Below are 20,703 nucleotides of genomic sequence, written 5' to 3'. Positions count from 1 at the left end.
CTCTGCTACTCTCCCATCCTTCCCAGCAGTATCCTCAGAGGAGCTCTCCTCCCTCCTCTCAAGTGCTACTCCAGCCACCTGTGCTTCTGACCCCATTCCCTCTCATCTCATGAAATCTCTCACTCCGTCCCTTCTCCCCTCCTTAACATCCATCTTCAACCGCTCACTCTCCACTGGTTCCTTCCCCTCTGCCTTCAAACATGCCCATGTCTCTCCCATCCTAAAAAAACCCTCTCTTGACCCCTCTTCACCTTCTAGTTATCGCCCCATCTCCCTCCTACCATTCCTTTCCAAACTCCTTGAACGAGTCGTCTACACGCGCTTCCTCGAATTCCTCAACACCAACTCTCTCCTCGACCCCCTCCAGTCTGGCTTCCGTCCCCTACATTCCACGGAAACTGCCCTCTCAAAGGTCACCAATGACCTCCTGCTTGCCAAATCCAACGGCTCCTACACTATCCTAATCCTCCTCGACCTCTCAGCTGCCTTCGACACTGTGGACCACCCCCTTCTCCTCAACACGCTATCCAACCTTGGCTTCACAGACTCCGTCCTCTCCTGGTTCTCCTCTTATCTCTCCGGTCGTTCATTCTCAGTCTCTTTTGCAGGCTCCCCCTCCCCCTCCCATCCCCTTACTCTGGGGGTACCCCAAGGTTCAGTTATTGGTCCCCTTCTGTTCTCCATCTACACTCACTCCCTTGGTGACATCATTCGCTCCCACGGCTTCAACTATCATCTCTACGCTGATGACACCCAGATCTACATCTCTGCTCCTGCTCTCTCCCCCTCCCTCCAGGCTCGCATCTCATCCTGTCTTCAGGACATCTCCATCTGGATGTCCACCCGCCATCTAAAACTCAACGTGTCCAAGACTGAACTCCTTGTCTTCCCTCCCAAACCCTGCCCTTTCCCTGACTTTCCCATCACTGTTGACGGCACTACCATCCTTCCTGTCTCACAAGCCCGCAACCTTGGTGTCATCCTCGACTCCGCTGTCTCATTCACCCCTCACATCCAAGCCGTCAGCAAAACCTGCCAGTCTCAGCTCCGCAACATTGCCAAGATCCGCCCTTTCCTCTCCATCCAGACCGCTACCCTGCTCGTTCAAGCTCTCATCCTATCCTATCTGGACTACTGTATCAGCCTCCTCTCTGATCTCCCATCCTCGTGTCTCTCCCCACTTCAATCCATACTTCACGCCGCTGCCCGGATTGTCTTTGTCCAGAAACGCTCTGGGCATGTTACTCCCCTCCTCAAAAATCTCCAGTGGCTACCAATCAATCTGTGCATCAGGCAGAAACTCCTCACCCTGGGCTTCAAGGCTCTCCATCACCTCGCCCCCTCCTACCTCACCTCCCTTCTCTCCTTCTACAGCCCAGCCCGCACCCTCCGCTCCTCTGCCGCTAATCCTCACCGTGCCTCGTTCTTGCCTGTCCCGCCGTCGACCCCCGGCCCACGTCATCCCCCTGGCCTGGAATGCCCTCCCTCTGCCCATCCGCCAAGCTAGCTCTCTTCCTCCCTTCAAGTCCCTACTGAGAGCTCACCTCCTCCAGGAGGCCTTCCCAGACTGAGCCCCCTCCTTCCTCTCCCCTTCATTCCCCTCTGCATCCCCCCCCTTACCTCCTTCCCTTTCCCACAGCACCTGTATATATGTATATATGTTTGTACATATTTATTACTCCATTTATTTATTTTACTTGTACATATCTATTCTATTTATTTTATTTTGTTAATATGTTTGGTTTTGTTCTCTGTCTCCCCCTTCTAGACTGTGAGCCCACTGTTGAGTAGGGACTGTCTCTATATGTTGCCAACTTGTATTTCCCAAGCACTTAGTACAGTGCTCTGCACACAGTAAGCACTCAATAAATACGATTGATTGATTTTATCTAATAATGGGTGTTTTCTTTCTGAAGTAAAGATGAAGGGATGCTATTTTCTGCTTGGAGCGTCTTGTTTGTTTTGTTTTCAAGAGGTAGAACTGCATGTTTTTCGTATCTGCTCTGAAGAAACTTCATGAGAGACCCAAAGCACCCAAGGAACTGAGGAGAGGACTAAAGAACACGAGCTTTGTTTTGCTTAGGGCTATACATTTATGTATGGTTGTGTAGTTGTCCTTCATATTCAAATACAACACCACTGATGATCAAGTTCACCTGTGAGTGCATATGTGGTTTAAAAGGCTGCTGGGAGACCTACAGTCCAGGCCACATTTTGCATTGAAAAAGGTTGTCCCTTGCTGAGATGGTGTTTTTAATGATTGTAGTGCCTGAAGCTGTTTCTTCTTTTGCCTCCTTATCTCTCATTCCATCCAAAGCTTTTGCTGCAAGAGAACCACTCCTTCCTTGATAGTGTGCCATGCTGGTCTCTCTTCAGTGACTTCAGTGTCTCTTCAGTGACAGGCAATGCAGCATTGCCTGAGGCTAATTTTTACAGGGACCTAAAACGCTTCCTCTGCCCCCCTTGCTTTTAGGTTTTCCCCTTCAGCTCCCCGCGCAGCAGTTGTTTCGCTGTCCTGCCATCAATCAATCAATCAATCGTATTTATTGAGCGCTTACTATGTGCAGAGCACTGTACTAAGCGCTTGGGAAGTACAAATTGGCATCACATAGAGACAGTCCCTACCCAACAGTGGGCTCACAGTCTAAAAGGGGGAGACAGAGAACAGAACCAAACATACCAACAAAATAAAATAAGTAGGATAGAAATGTACAAGTAAAATAAATAAATAAATAAATAAATAGAGTAATAAATATGTACAACTGTATATACATATATACAGGTGCTGTGGGGAAGGGAAGGAGGTAAGACGGGGGGATGGGGAGGGGGGCGAGGGGGAGAGGAAAGAAGGGGCTCAGTCTGGGAAGGCCTCCTGGAGGAGGTGAGCTCTCAGCAGGGCCTTGAAGGGAGGAAGAGAGCTAGCATGGCGGAGGGGCAGAGGGAGGGCATTCCAGGCCCGGGGGATGACGTGGGCCGGGGGTCGATGGCGGGACAGGCGAGAGCGAGGTACAGTGAGGAGATTAGTGGTGGAGGAGCGGAGGGTGCGGGCTGGGCAGTAGAAGGAGAGAAGGGAGGTGAGGTAGGAGGGGGCGAGGTGATGGAGAGCCTTGAAGCCCAGGGTGAGGAGTTTCTGCCTGATGCGCAGATTGATCGGTAGCCATTGGAGGTTTCTGAGGAGGGGAGTAATATGTCCAGAGCGTTTCTGGACAAAGATAATCCGGGCAGCAGCATGAAGTATGCTAATCAGGCGTTTCCATCTCTGTGTGAAGACATTGCCTTCGTGCGTAGAGAAGCAGTGTGGCTTAGTGGAAATAGCGCGGGCTTGGGTGTCAGAGGACGTGGGTTCTAATCCCAGTTCTACTACTTGTCTGCTGGGTGACCTTGGCCAAGTCACTTAACTTCTCTGTGCCTCGGTTACCTCATCTGTAAAATGGGGATTAAGACTGTAAGCCACATGTGGGACAACCTGATCACCTTGTAACTCCCCCAGCGCTTAGAACAGTCTTTGGCACATAGTAATGCTTAACAAATACCATCATTATTATTCCCTCACATGTCTTGCCCTGTATAGCTGTGTTAACGTGAGAAGCAGTGTGGCTCAGTGGAAAGAGCACGGCCTTTGGAGTCAGAGGTCAGGGGTTCAAATCCTGGCTCCACCAATTGTCAGCTGTGTGACTTTGAGCAAGTCACTTAACTTCTCTGGGCCTCAGTTACCTCATCTGTAAAATGGGGATGAAGACTGTGAGCCCCCGTGGGACAACCTGATCACCTTGTAACCTCCCCAGCACTTAGAACAGTGCTTTGCACGTAGTAAGTGCTTAATAAATGCCATCATTATTATTATTAAAGTGAGCATCGCTTTGATGCGAGGAGCTAGACTCTGTTGTAGAATTTCACCATTCTATGGTCTTATGTTGCCTTTTGATAGCGAGTTTGGTCTGGAAATGGTGCTTGATGGGACTGGTCAAGGAGCCGCATGTGATGCCTTTGTGGCATCCAAGTCCCACAACTGTAGACAGTTATTTAACTGTAGGTTAAATAATGCTATGCCACCACACCCTATTCACCAGTTTCCCAAAGGATGTGTTGACCTTCTTAATTCAGTTCTCTCGCTCCTTGTCTGTCATTGAGTGGTTGGTCAGTATGCCGGGTTCTACACCCAGTTTGGTATTTGACCCCAAGAAAATGAATATTTCTAATGAATGTTTTTCAGTCAATCAATCAGTGGTATTTATTAATAATGGTACTTGTTAAGTGTTTACTATGTGCCAAGCACTGTTCTAAGCACTGGGGTTGATACAAGATAATCAGTCTGCCCCCTGTGGGGCTCACAGTCTTAATCCCCATTTTACAGATGAGGAACTGAGGCACAGAGAAGTTAAGTGACTTGCCAAAGGTCACACAGCAGATAAATGGCAGAGCGGGATTAGAACCCATGACCTCTGACTCCCAAGCCCGTGCTCTCTCTATGTGCAAAGCACTGTACTAAGCTCTTGGGAGAGTACGATAGAACAGAATTAGCGGACATGGTCCCTGGCCATAACAAGCTTACAGTTTAGAGGGATATCAGTTAATCAGCTGTCCTTATTGAGTGTGTATTTTGTGAAGAGCGGTGTACTGTGGGCTTGAGAAAGTACAACAGAGTTAGTAGGTAAGATTTCTGTGGAATTACCGATATTTTACATGCATTCCATTTACACCTTTTTCTTATGTACTATTTATTTAAAAGCCTGAAATGTTCTACTTTTTATTATAAATAAATATAGATGTTATACTCTTCACCCTTTAAATAGGATTTGGTGAAGGTGGCATGTAGATAGGGAAGAGGCAGGCAGATGTCCTGAAAGAGAGCTGATCTGACAAGTAAAATTGAGGCTTGCTTTCCTAGAATATTTAGATTTCTAAGCAAAAGAAATAGGGTTTGGGGGGCTCCCTGACTTTCAGTGATGGAATAGAGAGAGAACTCTCTAGGTCACAGTTGAAAATAGCTTCATTGCAGGATGTGATTTGGAAAGGCTATAGTGCAAAGCCAATAAGGAAAATGGTGCAGTCACCTTCAAAAAAGGAAAACTAGAGTCTGACAAGATTGCAGTTTTATGTAAATGCCACCAGATTTATTTAGGTTCAAGTCACGCTGTTACGTGAAAGGAATATACAGTGATCAGCCCCCACATGAGTGAATGTTTAAGGTAGGCCGGTACACAGTGATATGATATAGCTACGATGTATCCACTAGAAGTCTGTCGGCCATAATAACAATCCAGAAAGGTTAAAGCCAGTGCAGTTTTGATTTTCTTAATGAAATGCAAAACCCGTGTAAACCTTTGAAGAGACATTGACGACTAATTTAATATTGTAGATGTTTTCCCTGCCCAAAGAAGTAATGTGTGTCTTATTAACATGGAAGGGAAATAGCCTCCTATTTCTTCAGCCTTGCAGATGAAAAGTCACCAATCATACATTACAGAAAATGCCATCTTATGAAGTTATTATAAGCAGACATCATAATCTTACTTAAATCTTTAATCTGACTTGAAACTTAAAAGAAAAGGCCTGTGATATTTGTGTACGCTATCTTTTTTGTTTGAAGGATAGAGCTATCTTTTAGGAAGTTGTTGACAGTTTAACATAGGACTAGGTAATTGGATTGTTAACTATTTGCAACATAAGAAAATTCCCTATGTCCCTCCTCTGGTCTTGATTGGAATGCAAAACTAGAAGAAGGTAGTTGGGTTGTGAGTCTTTAAGTGCTTTAGGAGAGGCAAAAGTGTTGAAACTGCGGGTAGGGAAGTTTTAGGCAAGGGGGAAATTGATGTTAGTACATTTTCTCATAAAAGTATCTGTAAAATATGATGATCATATTACTTTGGACTTTGATTTTCTTAAATTCATAATTGGAACAGAGCCATTAGGGGAGAGATGCTTTTTGTGGAACTCAGCTTAAGCCTGGAAAAATGGAGCCCCATTTTTTAGGTTGTCATTATAGCACTTCCCCCTTCTACTGGAACCATCAAGTAGCTGATTGTCATGACCAGAAAGTTCTTATTGGTTAGCTGGCTAGAGGTGAGTCACGGACAGGTTCCTACTGAATTGTAAACCGGACTAATTTTTTTTTCTTTGTTTCAGGGTCAGAGACATGCTCACTGATGTTATCAAGTTGGCTTCAAAGTAAGATTTTTCAATAAGATATCACATTTCCCAGTTATATCAATCAATCAGAATTCCACAATGGGGCAACAGCAGTGAAAACAGAGCAGAGCAAGGAGCAACTAGAACTTTGTCTTTGGGACGGAGTGAGGTGGGAAAAGTGGGGCAAGTTGGTGGAGAGCCTTGAAACGAATTATGAGGAGTTTTTATTAGCTGCAGGACGAGAAAGGAAGCCAGTGCAAGGTTTGGTTGGGGGGAAAGATGTGTGCTAAGCACAACGTCAAGAAGATGATTAGTACAACAGTGTATAGTATAATTGGGTGGGGGAGAGGCTGGATGCAAGGAAACCAGTGAGGAGGCTGATGCAATGGTCTGACCAGAGTTTGTACCAAGGTGGGAGCAATTTGGGTTGAGAGGAAGAGGGGCATTTATGGAGATGTTCTGTAGGAAGAACCAGCAGGGTTTGGCAGTAGATTGAATGTGAAAATTGAACAAGAGCAAAATCTCGAGGATGAAACCAGGGGTGTGTGTTTCTGGGCTGGGGAAGTTGGTGATATGTACACATATAGGTATGAGAAATCCCATTGGGCTGCTTCATTAAATTTAATAAAAAATTTGGATTTAGCTGAAGCCTCTATATCTGGGAATTTCGTATCTGGGAAATGCCACACCTGTCAACTCTTTTATTTTTGTGAAGCAAAAAGCATGTTGTTGATGTGTTTTTGGCAAAATTGTCAATGGAATATGGAAAGGGAAGCCTTGAGTAAAGCTGTTTCATTGTCAAAGAAATCCCGGGGATTTAAGTGTAAATTCCAGCTGCTCGAGAAGAACGGAAAAGGAATAAAATTTCAAATGAAAAGAAATGTCCTTATAAGAAATAATCTTAGAGTTTTAAGGGTTCTATTGGAAAAAATTGCTTTCAAAAATCAAAAGGAAGGAAGCCTGTTTTAAAAGGCAAAGGAAAGAACCAATTGCAATAGCAGGAGGAAAGAGAACAAAAAAACATAGGAGAAAACTCAGTCTCCCTTCATTAGTGTCATGGTGTATTGCATGCATTTGAAATCTTTTGTTATGTTAATAACCGTTCAAACCTAAGACGTCAGTGAAACAGTCAGCTAGTGAGTTCATTCAAGGTGTTTGGGCATTATTTGCATTCTAGCAAGGGAGACTAATAGAAAAGTAACATACAGGTAGGAAGAAGCAATGGAGTTTAAAGTTACGTATGTAAAGTTCTGTTGGGGTCGGGTGGGGAGTGGCTACCTTGCACACAGTATGTGCTCAGTAAGTACTCTTGCTGGTACTTTATCTTCTCTATGTCTTTGTTGTACCTGAGTGTTTTTCACTGATAATTTTTGTCATTCATAGGGACAATCCAGTGGTTAAAGGGAACTCACTCCTAGCCTTAAGCAGTCTTATCATTGTTGTATCTAAGTATGAAAGCAGTCTATCCACAGAAATTGACCGCAGACTAGAGGTAAGGATGTCTTGTATCACTTTTTCTCTTAGTGAAAATGTAGAAACGTAACATCTTTGCAAGACTGATATTGGGTGGGGTATTGAACTCCAGAGTTGCCTAGATGGTTACTGAGGGTCCCTTCCATGCCCATGTGATTGCCTTGCTCATAGTCAAGTCCAAGTTTTTGAATTTCATTATATCCAGGCATATCTTCCTGGCAGTTATATGCTCCTTGGCTCCTGTTTCTCTTCTTACATTCAGTCAATTAGTGGTATTTATTGAGCTTACTGTGTGCGGAGGCTGTTCTACAGTATCATCTCCTCCAAGAGGCCTTCCCCGTTTATCCCTCTCCCATCTGTGTCATCTTTGCCCTTGGAGCTCTGACTTTTGGGTATTTGATATTTGCCCCGCTGTCAACCCCACAGCACTTAAGTACATATCTATAAATTATATATTATAATTTATTTATATTAATGTCTGCCTCCTCCACTAGACTGTCGGGTCACTGTGGGTAGGAAACGTGTTTACAAATTCTGTTGTGTCGTACTTTCCCAAGCGCTTAGTACAGTGCTCTGCTCACAGTAAACCCTCAATAAATACTATTGAAGATGGTGATGATGATGATACTAGTCCTTGGGAAAATGCAATACAGTAGAATTGGTAGATGTGATCCCTGCCCATAAGAAGCTTACGGTCTAAATTGGGAGACAGACATTCAGATGAGTAGTTTTGGAATTTAAAAGACAATTATTATTAAGAGCTATTTTGTCTTCCCACTGTGACATTATGTTCTTTCCTATCTGCAGGCTGAGCGTGATTTTCTTCCCACCATCCAGTGGATTTCTATTGTGGTGGAGACCCTCCTGACTATTGTAGATGGTCATTACCACCCCAGGGGACAAGTGTATTCTTGGTTCTATCATGTACGTTTGAAAATATAAAGATGATTTTAAAGAAGTGTTCAGTCTGTCTAAGAAAATCTCCTCTTGCTGATCTAGTCACTACATAGTCAACCAGTCATATTCTTAAAGTGAAACAGTCCATTGCTCAGTCATCCAGTTTCTGCTGCGCTTGACTCAGTGGATTAATCCTAACTAGACCTGGGTGTCTTGTGATTTGGTTTCTGGTTCCTTATTGGCTGTGTTTCATACCGGGCCAGCATTTCTCCAATAGCATTATTCTATCTGCCCTATCACCGTCTATTGTTCGGAGAATTAATGGTGATCCTGGGTCAGATGGCTGAAGGGGGAGGATTACAGCTGGTTTAGATAAATATATAAAACCAAGCAGTGCTGGAGCTGAGAACGGGAATTAACGCTGCAGTTCAGTTACCTTTTGTCTTTCCTCTGTACTCTTCACCTCCTTGCCTTCAGCAGAGACTGAAGCTAATTTGCAGCTAAAGTTTAGGGATCAAAATGGACCGTTTGGTAATGCAAAATCTGGTTACTAGGTGGACTTTGCTCAGCAGGGACACTCCCGTTCTAATGATTTGAACGTTATCTTCGTTGCTGTTTGTGATTTAGTATTGGCAAAGTTGTCTAAATGCTCATCCGTGGGTCTGGTCATTAAATTCAAAATCCTTCCAGAACAAGATACTCTATGAGATTTCTAATGCCTCTTGGTTCTTGAAAACCAGTAAAAAGTAACTCTCCCAATGTGGCTTGTATTTTATCCTTTGCTCATTATTTTTACAAGCCCTATTTCCAAATTCATCTCTGTTATCCCCAGTATTCTAGCATCCTGGTCACTTTGAGTGGTAGTCTCATCATAATGAGGTAGTTTATCGTCGTACATTACTTAGCACAGGCTTCAATCTTCTACATGAGGTATTGCAAGCTTAGGGCCAGAATGAGCACTGAATGAAAACCTTCTGAGTGCTCTACTGCTGTGTGACAAGGCTGATTTTCCAGTGGATCTGAAAATTTGAAGCAAAACCCAGTTAGAAGTGGTAGGTGAGCTATTTTTGCCACTTGGACTGCATTTTCAAATGACTCTCATGTCTAGTAGATCTCACGAGCACGAGCTGTTTGGACAAGCAGTTCATGTTCTGCTGCTCAGTAGTTTCCTTTCCCACATCCATTTCTCCCCCTTTTCATTCATTCATTCGTATTTATTGGGTGCTTACTGTGTGCAGAGCACTATGAAGTGCTCGGGAGAGTGCAACGCAACAATAAACAGTAGATCTCATGATCACGAGATTTTTGGACAAGCAGTTCATGTTCTGCTGCTCAGTAGTTTCCTTTCCCACATCCATTTCTCCCCCTTTTCATTCATTCATTCATATTTATTGGGCGCTTACTGTGTGCAGAGCACTGTGTGAAGTGCTTGGGAGAGTGCAACACAACAATAAACAGACACATTCCCTGCCTAGAGCGAGCACTTCTCCCCCCTCCCTTAACTTCACTAAATTGCTTCTTATATAGTTTGCTTTTGGATTTCAACTTCCTTTTTGGTTAAAAGACATTAACCCTTTGTAGTAAATAATCCTTCTTCTGGGAAGCATTCCCACCAGAAATTGTCAGAACTCTAGACTAAACATAAACCTCCCTTCTACTACTATAGCATTTTTTCCTCTCTACTTCAGAATCATATTTAGAATGCGGATTAGCAATTTGTCCTTGAATGGATTACTAGTGTTTACTTTCTGTTTACTTCTTCTGAGAGAAGGCCAAATATTAAAACACTGTTATATCACTTGAAGTGCATATTCAGTGGCTATGGAGTAAAGTTGGACATTTCCAAAGAGGCACTTTTTAAAACCCTTTTTAATAATCAAGAAACCAAATTATCAGTAACAATAAAGCTGAACTGCCTAGCTTTTTGGAGGGTGTTTGTTTAATGGCATTTACTGAATTAGAAAATTGTTCAAATGTGAGTAAGAGCATAAACTGTTCACTAGATGTGTGCATTTTGTTGTAAGAGAAAAGTTTAGATAACTTGAAATCCTGTTTAAATGTTTTGTAATGTAAATACTTTTTTCCTCTTCTCTTTCCCCATGCCCCTCACAAGTAAAACCTCTTGTTTTTCTTTGGCTTTACCCTAGAAATCCTACACTGGTGAAAACACAGCAAGTGCCATTGTCCAGTCCTGTGCTGCCATAGGGCTGGCTCTCTTGGTGCCAGTTTTCATTATATCTTTCAAGGAGAAGATTAAGGAAATAGTGAACATGCTGACTGCCAGGTTACCTGGGAAACCAGGTGCTGATGAGTCTCAAACTGTTCAAGTCCACGTGGGCCTGGCTTTGGGGATGTTTCTCGCTCGTTTGTGTGAAGAAAAAGTCAGGTAGGTTAAATTGCTCTTGGGTTCCATAATAATCGTGGCATTTGTTAAGAGCTTAAGCACTACGCTAAGTGCTGGGGTAGATACAAGAGAATTGGGTCTTCTCTGGGCCACATGGGGCTCACTAAATTGTACTGCATTGTACTTTGGGACTTCATTTTATATTTTGCAATCCAATGTTTTCTAATCTTTTGTGGTGAGGGGCAAGTTGAGGGAAATACCAACTTGAAGAAGCAGCATGGCCTAGTGGAAAGAGCAGGGGCTTGGGAGTCAGAGGACCTAAATTCTAATCCCAGCTCTGCCAACTGCCTGCTGTATGACCATGGGCAAGTTATTTAACTTCTCTGTGCCTCAGTTTCCTCATCTGTGAAATGGGGATGCAGTACCAGTTCTCGTACTTAGACTGTGATCCCCATTTAGGACAGGAACTGTGTCCAATCTGATTAACCTATATCTGCCCCAGCACTTAGAGCAGTGCTTGACACACAGTAAGCCCTTAATGAATACCATAAAAAAATACCAACACTTCTGCCTTTTTTGGGCTTAAACAACTTTCTTTCCCTTTCTATTGCAGTTCAATTTCTACCGGGGCTTGTGGGAATAATAAATAACAATAATAATAATAATGATAATGGTATTTGTTAAGCACTTACTATGTGCCAGGCACTATACTAAGTGCTGGAATCAGCCCCAGCACCTACAGAGCCCTTTGGGGTACCAGACGTCATGGCATTAGAGCCATTATTGCTCCTGGGAGCTATGAATCTATTATTCATGACTTCCCCAAAGTTATTTAGGGCTCCTCAGAAGCTACTAAGTAGAAGTCCCCCTTTGCCCCTGGACCATTCATTCATTCATTCATTCATTCATTCAATCATATTTATTGATCACTTACTGCATGGAAAGCACTGTACTAAGCACTTGGGAGAGTACAATGTAACAACAAACAGATACATTCCCTACCCACAACGAGCTCACAGGCTGGAGGGGGTGGACAGACATTAATATACATAAATGAATAAATAAATAAAAGGAGAGCATATCTCCCTGCTCCTCCTTTCTCTCCATTTCCTAATGCACTAAACCCAAAGTGATGGAAGTAGAAGAGATTCTGCCAGTTAGAGCCCTGGTGGTTATACGTCCCATTGAACTGCTTCCAATGAGTATGGATTTGCTCCTCAACGGCATTAGTAGTAGCTGCCGATCCAGTTTAAATGTTGGTCTTTCAGAACCAATCGGCTTCACGAGTTTCAAGGTTCATGAATGCCACTTGGATGTTTGGGGTGAGTGTGTGAAAATCTTCAGGTTTAGAGCACTGCATGTAGTAAAAGGGTTCTGTTAGTATTTGCACTGCCCAGAAACAAAAATTACACTTGTAGACTAAATGTCATAGTAAAATGGAAAAAAGAACGTAATTGCCTGTTGAAGTTTCATGGTATTTCAGGAAAGCATATCATTTTCCTTTGTATCCATGCATTGTGCAGCACTAAATCACTCAAGAACTACATGTCCTAGTTTTAAATATTGCTTTTATTTACTCCTTCTGTATCAAGTTTTGTAATCCCGAGTTAAGGAGACTTAATCCGTGTATGTTTCACTGGCTGCTTTACTCAGTCGATTCTGAGTGCACTTTTGGGGTTGCCAACTTTCCAGTAGAACCCGTGTAATATCAAGGACCAAGATGGAAAACTCCACTGTGTGAAAGCTCTTTCTGTTCACAAACCATTTTCTATTAGGTTCAGCGTATCCATTTAGTATTAACCGCCTCGAAAGAACATAAGAAATGTCATTATTGAGTCAGATAAATGCTTTTTCCAGATCTTTTTATTTTGTCACCAGTCATGGGACAGGGTGTTGAGAGGAACTGTGGGATGACTCTCCTCCTTGAAATCCACCCTAATTTTTAGGGATATGCCTTCTATCATTCCCTAACCTTCTCTTTAGTAACCTACTATGGACTTCTCAACCATGCATTTATCAAAACCCCTCATGGGCCTATTGATCTTTTTGACTTGTCAAACTTTCTGTGATAGATTCCATATTTTTAGCAATTATTATAAGAAGTATTCCCTTCTGTTTATTTTGAAGCTATCAATCAATCAGTGGTATTTATTGAGCTCTTACCATATGCAGAGCTCTGTACTAAGCACTTGGGAGAGGACAGTATGCAGAGTTAGCAGACATCTTCCCTGCCCACAACAAGCTTACAGTCTAGCTATCATCTTCAGGCTTCAGTAGGTACCCCCTCATTGTGATTTTGTGGCATTTGATGGGCAACTATTGTGTATTTGCCCTTTGTTGACTTCAATCATGTCGGCTTCAAGGCTCTCCATCACCTTCCCCCTCCTACATCACCTCCCTTCTCTCCTTCTACAGCCCAGCCCGCACCCTCCGCTCCTCTGCCACTAATCTCCTCACCATGCCTCGTTCTTGCCTGTCCCGCTGTCGACCGCCAGCCCACGTCATCCCCCTGTCCTGGAATGCCCTCCCTCCCCACATCCGCCAAGCTAGCTCTCTTCCTCCCTTCAAAGCCCTACTGAGAGCTCACCTCCTCCAGGAGGCCTTCCCAGACTGAGCCCCCTCCTTCTTCTCCCCCTCCTCCCCCTCTCCATCACCCCCGCCTTACCTCCTTCCCTTCCTCACAGCACCTGTATATATGTATATATGTTTGTACGTATTTATTACTCTATTTTACTTGTACATATTTATTCTACTTGTTTTGTTAATATGTTTTGTTGTGTTCTCTGTCTCCCCCTTCTAGACTGTGAGCCCACTGTTGGGTAGGGACCATCTCTATATGTTGCCAAATTGTACTTCCCAAGCGCTTAGTACAGTGCTCTGCACACAGTAAGCGCTCAATAAATACGAATGAATGAATGAATGAATGTCCCCTCTCTGCTGTCTTCTTGCCAGATTGAAGAGTTCCAACCTATTTGAGATAACCTCATACGGAAACTTAACACATGCCATTGTCATTATTATTATTAAGTGTTTACTACATGCTAAACACTGTACTAAGTGCTGGGGTAGATACAGTGCAATCAGATCAGGTGTAGTCCCTGTCCCACATGGTGTTCACAGTCTAAGGGGGAGAGAGAACAGGAATGGGACCACATTTTACAAATGAGGGAACTGAGGCACCAAGAAGTTAGGTGACTTGCCCAAGATCACAGCAGGCAAGTGGCGGAGCCGGGTTTAGAACCCAGGTCTCCTCACTCCCGGGCTGATGCTCTCTTCACTGGGCCAAGCTACTTATCCATCCCTCTAATCACCCTGGTTGCACTCTAAACTCAAAGGCCAGTTTTGACACCGTTACCCTTTTTTCAGTGTCAACCTATATAATCCTTGGATTCTGACTTTTCTTTGTGATTTTGCTCTCCCACCAAGTGTGAAACCTTGGCATGGAAGGATTTGGAACAACCAATTTGAGATAAACAAGTAAACACAGATACCTTTCTTATCTTGTGGAGTACCTACCTGATATTTGAAAGGAAAAGGATTTGTTGATTTTCTGTAATTACCCCAGTGCTTAGTAGGGTGCTTTTACACATTTGTAAGTGCTTGGCAAGTGTAAGTAGTTGGCAGGTCATCGAGTCCTTCACATATAACTGAGAGTCTAGTGAGCTTCACAGGCTGGCTTGTTTTTCAGCGTTTTAAAGTATCAAATTTTAAGACTAAAATAGAGTCCTGGCGGCTCAGCAGAAGAAAGCCTAGCCATTCGGGTCCTGCGCAAAGCTCTATTGCCTTTTATTGGTCTCAGATGAGCTTTTCCGAGGCTTAGTGTTGAGAGAATTGGGTTTTTGGTGTTTTTGTCATGTTGCCTGCCTAAAACTAATAAAGCTCTCTGTGCATAGCATTTATTCCTGACTCACTCAAGTGTCTTGGGTCCCTATTAGCTTATTTTGCACCTATTGCTGTGCAAGTACAGTAGCTTCAGATCTTACTATACTCACAGATAAATTTTGGCCCTTGAGTTCCCACACTGATCAGTCTAATCAGTGGAATTTATTGAGTGCTTACTGTGTGCAGAGCACCTTATTAAGTGCTTGGGAGAGTACAGTACAACAGAGTTGTACTTGAATCTTGAATTTTCTCCATTACAGAATCCTCCGCTTCCCCACCTTCCCCTAACAGCTCCTCCATAGCACCCCAAAACCAAAGGAATCCTGTAAAAGGGTTTGGCTTTTAATAATAATAATAATATTAATGATATTTGTTATACCCTTACTATGTGCCAGGCACTGTAATAAACACTGGGGTGGATACAAGCAAGTCTTGATGGACACAGTCCCTGTTCCTCATGGGGCTCATAGTCTTAATCCCCATTTTACAGATGAAGTAACTGAGGCACAGAGAAGTGAATCGACTTGCCCAAGGCCACACAGCAGACAAGTGGCGGAGTGGGGATGACCTTTTGACTCCTAGGCTGCACTCTATCCACTAGGCCATTCGCTGTGTGATCAATTTATCTGTTATTAAGCACCAGGGAGCTGCATTGCAGCAAAAAACTACTTGATTGGGGGAACCTGGAGCTATGAGTGGCTGAGTGTGGCTTGCTCTGACCCCTGGGAGTAGCAGGGAGACATCTGATTTTTTGGTGGGGGTGGGGGTGGGGGATGGCCGTTTTGGACTAGAGTCTCTCTGTATCTCAACAACAGTAGCAGATCAGCAGCAGCTATCCTCAGTGCTGAGTCAGAGCTGTCCGCTTGTCACAGCCCCCATCCATTCAGGGGCAGGATGGGCCTGGGAGTTAGAAGGACCTGGGTTTTAATCCCAGCTCCACCACTTGTCTGCTGCGTGACTTGGGGCAAGTCACTTCATTCATTCATTCAATCATATTTATTGAGCGCTTACTGTGTGCAGAGCACTGTACTAAGCATTTGGGAAGTACAAGTTGGCAACATATAGAGACGGTCCCTACCCAACAACAGGCTCACAGCTGGGCCTCAGTTACCTCATCTGTAAAATGGGGATTAAGACTGCAAGTCCCAAGTGGGACAGGGAAAGCATCCAACCCAATTTGCTTGTATCTACCCCAGCGCTTAGCACAGTGCCTGGCACATAGTAAGTGCTTAACAAATAATACACTTATTATTATTCATTCATTCAATCGTATTTATTGAGTGCTTACTATGTGCAAAGCACTGTAGTAAGTGCTCAGGAGAGTTCAATAAAACAACAGACACATTCCCTGCCCACAGTGAGCTTCCAGTCTAGAGGGGAAGACAGACATTAATATACATTAAAAAAATAAATAATATTTTCCACTACTTTGTCCCTGGCTTTTGTTGAGCCTCTGCAGCTGCTTTCCCACCACGGCTTTTTTTTTTTTTGTCCCTTTCCTGTCCTCCAATTTCTGAGGCTCTCCATCCCGATCTGCTCCACCTCAAGTACCTAGCTGCTGCCACCTGCCTACTACCAGCCCCAAGATGCAAGCAGTCCTAGCAGGATGCCTGTGTGGTGTAGTGGATAGAACCCGGGCCTGGGAATCAGAAGATCATGGATTCTGATCCCAGCTCCACCACTTGTCTGCTCTGTGACCTTGGGCAAGTTACTCAACTTCTCTGTGCCTCAGTTACCTCATCTGGAAAATGGGGAATGAGACTGTGAGCCCCAGGTGGGTCAGGGACTGTGTCCAACCCGATTTGCTTGTGTCCACCCCAGTGCTTAGTACAGTGCCTGGCACATAGTAAGTGCTTAACAAATACCATCATTACTATTATTACTATTATAACACCAAGGGTTATGGAGCTGAAACCACCACGACAGAGCCCATGGGCTTGGACCTGTCCTTCTAACATCCCTCCCTCTGGCCCCTGAAATAAAATTGTTTCCAGGTTTTTTCATTCTTTTATTTCTGTATTTCAAAAGTGGTTTAACAGTTGGATTGTACTTTATCCCCACCCCAGCCCTGGGTTTCTGCCTATCCCTGAGTCTCCCACCCCAGCAACACCTCCAAGTATGGGTATAGGCATATGCGGGGCCGCCATTTTTTTAATGGTATTTGTTAAGTGCGTACTATGTGCCAGACGCTGTACTAAGCGCTGGGGTAGATACAAGATAATCGAGTTGGACACAGTAACTGTCCCACATAGGGCTCACAGTATTAATCCCCATTTTACAGCTGGGGTAACTGAGGCACAGAAAAGTGAAGTAACTTGCCCAAGGTGATGTAGAAGACAAGTGGTAGAGCTGGATTAGAGCCCAGGTCCTCTGACTCCCAGGCCCATGCTATTTCTACTAGTCCATGCTGCTTCTCAGCATTCTGAAGACAGCCCTGTTTAGTGGCAGAGGGAGGAAGTCCAAACTGGAGGTAGAGGACAAAGATAATCTTAAAACCTGAGAAGGGAGAGAAGAGGATAGAAGCATACTTATATTTTAAAAAAAAATATGAGCACGTCATGGGTGCTGGCTAGTTTTTCTGTTATTAGCGTAACTTTATAAAGGTTGCAATGACCAGACTATTATGGTGGCTGTGTATGTGACCACAGTTGCTGAAAATTTTACGTTAGTACTGCTGCAAGGAAAGCTAAAATAACACATTGTGAGCCTCTCCCTTCTCCCGTTTAGTTTATAAGGATGGAAAATATGTAAATTCATACTCAGGCAAGAGCTTTCTGGCAGTTTGAAGGGAAAAAAGGGATCGTAGATATAGATTCTCATAGATAAATGAGAATGTCAGTCGCAGATTATTGGGGCTCTCAAGGAAGTCGCCAAGGTCTGTTAGCTCATTTCTGGCATTCGTTTTATTGCCTGCTTCCTGTGGTTGCAAAGAAAACTAAGCAAATGAATTGGGTCACCAGTGACCTTGCCAAATTTTGTGGATGATGTCCCTCCTCGACCTCTCAGATGCCATTGTCACCGTGAACCATTCCCTTCCCTTGGAAACACTGTCTAATCTTGGTTTGTCTGACACTGTTCTCTCCTGATTTTCCTCTCAATCGTGGTACTTAAATGCTTACCGTGTACCAAACACTGTACTAAGCACTGGGGTAGATACAAGATAATCAGGATGGACACAGTCCCTGTCCCACATGGGGCTCACAGTCGTAATCGGAGGGAGAACAGGTATTTTATCCGCATTTTACAGATGAAGAAACAGGCACAGAGAAGTGCCTTGCCCGAAGTCCCAAAGTTGGCAAGTGGCAGAACTGGGATTAGAACCCATTTCCCCAGACTCCCAGGCCCGTGCTGTATTCACTAGGCCACGCTGCCTCCCTGAAGCAGCTGTAGTTTGGCTTGCAGTTTATGAGGGCAAAAGCAATTGGAAAGGAGGTCAGAAACCAGGTCCCCAGCCATTTTCCACAGGGAAATGGCCGATCCTCATTCATCACCCAGGCCTAACTGAGCAGGCAGCGGGTAGCCCCCTGCCCTGGCACAGAAGAGCCAAGTTCCGAGAACAACTGGCTATTATCGTTATGGGCAGGGAGTATGTCCAACTACTCCATTGTATTGTACTCTCCCACAGACTTAGCACTGTGCTCTTCACACAGTAAGCACTCAGTAAAGCTCAGTGCTCTGCACACAGTAAGTGCTCAGTAAACACGATTGATCAACCGTGGTTCTCTCTGCCTGTGTGGGCAAGAGGCTATATTAACATCGGCTTGAACAAACTCCTTTTTATTAGTAGTAGTAGTAATAATAATAATTTATAATAATGGTATTCATACAAGCACTCACTAGGTTCCAAGCACTGTGCCAAATGCTGGAGTAGACAGGAAATAATCAGGCTAGATTGTCACTCTCGGCTTCAAGGCTCTCCATCACCTCGCCCCCTCCTACCTCACCTCCCTTCTTTCCTTCTACAGCCCAGCCCGCACCCTCCGCTCCTCTGCCGCTAACCTCCTCACTGTGCCTCGTTCTCTCCTGTCCCACCGTCAACCCCCGGCCCACGTCCTCCCCCTGGCCTGGAATGCCCTCCCATCGCACACCCGCCAAGCTAGCTCTCTTCCTCCCTTCAAAGTCCTACTGAGAGCTCACCTCCTCCAGGAGGCCTTCCCAGACTGAGCCCTCTCCTTCCTCTCCCCCTCCTTCCCCTCCCCACAGCACCTTTATATATGTATATATGTTTGTATATATTTATTACTCTATTTATTTTACTTGTACATATTTATTCTATTTATTTTATTTTGTTAATATGTTTTGTTTTGTTGTCTGTCTCCCCCTTCTAGACTGTGAACCCGCTGTTGGGTAGGGACCATCTCTATATGTTGCCAACTTGTACTTCCCAAGCGCTTAGTACAGTGCTCTGCACACAGTAAGCTCTCAATAAATATGATTGAATTAATGAGTGAATGAAAGAATCCCCTTCCCCAAACGAGGTCCACAATCCCAAAGATGGACTCCGTGGCTGATCTTTCTCAGTCTCTTTCATTGGCTTTTATTCTGTCTCACATCCCCTATCTTTGGGCATCCCTCAAGGCTCAGGTCTGGGTCCCTTTACCGTATTTGGCACTCATACCCTTGGGGAAATGATCCACTCCCAAGACCTCAACTGCCCCACCTCTATATGAAGGCTAACTACCTCACAATCTTGCATTTCCTCCTGTCTCCCGGACATCGCCGTATGGATGTCCTGCCGACACCTCTTGCTCGGTGTGTCCAAAACTGAGCTCCTCATCATCCTGTTCAAATCGTCGCCTTCACATAACTTTCCCATCAATGCTGATAACAGCACTGTACTCCTTGCCTCTGAAACCTGTAACCTGGGTATTATCCTTGAGTCCTCCCTCTCTTTCAAACCACACATTGTCTGTCTCCAAATCCTGCCAGATTTTCCTACAAAACATTTCCAGAATCAGCCCCTTCCTCTTCATCCACGTGGCCACCATATACTGGTCCTGACACTAGTCATATCCCAGATTGACTACTGCATCAGCTCACTCACCGGTGTCCTTGCCTCCGGTCTCTCCTCACCTCAGCCCATCCCTCACCCTGCTGCTTGGATTATTTTTCTAAGATGTCATTCCCACTCCTCCAAAACCTCAGAATATTGGCCAAGCAGGAACTCATGACTATTGGTTTTAAGGTACTCAATCAGCTCTCTCCCTCCTTATTCACTCTTTTCTTTAACTACACCCCAGCTTGCTGTCTTGATTCCGCTCAAGCCAATCTACTTGCTGTTCCTCATTCTCTTTTCTTCCACAATGACCTCTTGCTCATACCCTCCACCGTTCCTGGAACACTCTCCCCGTTCAAATCTGACAGACTGCAGCTCTCTGAATCCTCAAAACCCTTCTGAAATCACATCTCTTTGTAGAAGTCTCTAATTTCCCCACCTATGCCCCTCAACTGACACTTAAGCACTTCTGCACCACCTAAGCATTTAAAGACTCATAACCTCCCATAGCCCTTATGTACATATGTTACATAACCTATTACTTAAACACTAGCTCACGTACCTGTATCCTTTTCTTTCTTCCTCCTATTTGTAATTTATTTGGTGCCTGTATTCCCTGCTAGACCTTAAGCTTCACGTGGGCAGAGAACATGTCTACCAACTCTGTACTGGTCGGCACACAGTACATCTATGCGCTTGGATCTGTGATCTTTGGCCATTTGATATTCACCCCACCCCCAATCTAACAGTACATATCTTGAAATTATATATTATAAAATATTTAGTTATATTAATGTGTCTCCCCCTCTAGGCTGTACGCTTGTTATGGGCAGGGAACATGTCCATTAATTCTGCTGTATCATACTCTCTCAAGTGCTTAGTGCTGTGCTTTGCACATAGTAAGAGCTCCATAAATACCGTTGATTAATTGTTGCTAATTCTCTAACTCTTCCAAGCACTAAGTGTAGTGCTCTGCATACAG

At 44.2% G+C, this 20,703-nt stretch overlaps 1 protein-coding gene across 2 annotated transcripts in view; it reads left to right on the top strand.

The window, feature by feature from the left end:
• The window catches only part of FOCAD (focadhesin), a 197,111-nt gene that overhangs the window by 135,582 nt on the left and 40,826 nt on the right, over window positions 1-20,703 (top strand). For both annotated transcript variants that reach the window (XM_038770570.1, XM_038770571.1), the window contains exons 24-27: window positions 6,127-6,168; window positions 7,513-7,621; window positions 8,410-8,526; window positions 10,647-10,885. In XM_038770570.1, the coding sequence (XP_038626498.1) occupies window positions 6,127-6,168; window positions 7,513-7,621; window positions 8,410-8,526; window positions 10,647-10,885 (507 nt within the window). The remainder of the gene's footprint in view (window positions 1-6,126; window positions 6,169-7,512; window positions 7,622-8,409; window positions 8,527-10,646; window positions 10,886-20,703) is intronic.

The sequence above is a fragment of the Tachyglossus aculeatus genome, chromosome X2 (assembly GCF_015852505.1).
Source record: "Tachyglossus aculeatus isolate mTacAcu1 chromosome X2, mTacAcu1.pri, whole genome shotgun sequence".
Taxonomy (NCBI): domain Eukaryota; kingdom Metazoa; phylum Chordata; class Mammalia; order Monotremata; family Tachyglossidae; genus Tachyglossus; species Tachyglossus aculeatus.
The sequence above is the reverse complement of the archived record's forward strand: the minus strand, read 5'-3'. Positions and strand labels throughout refer to the sequence as shown.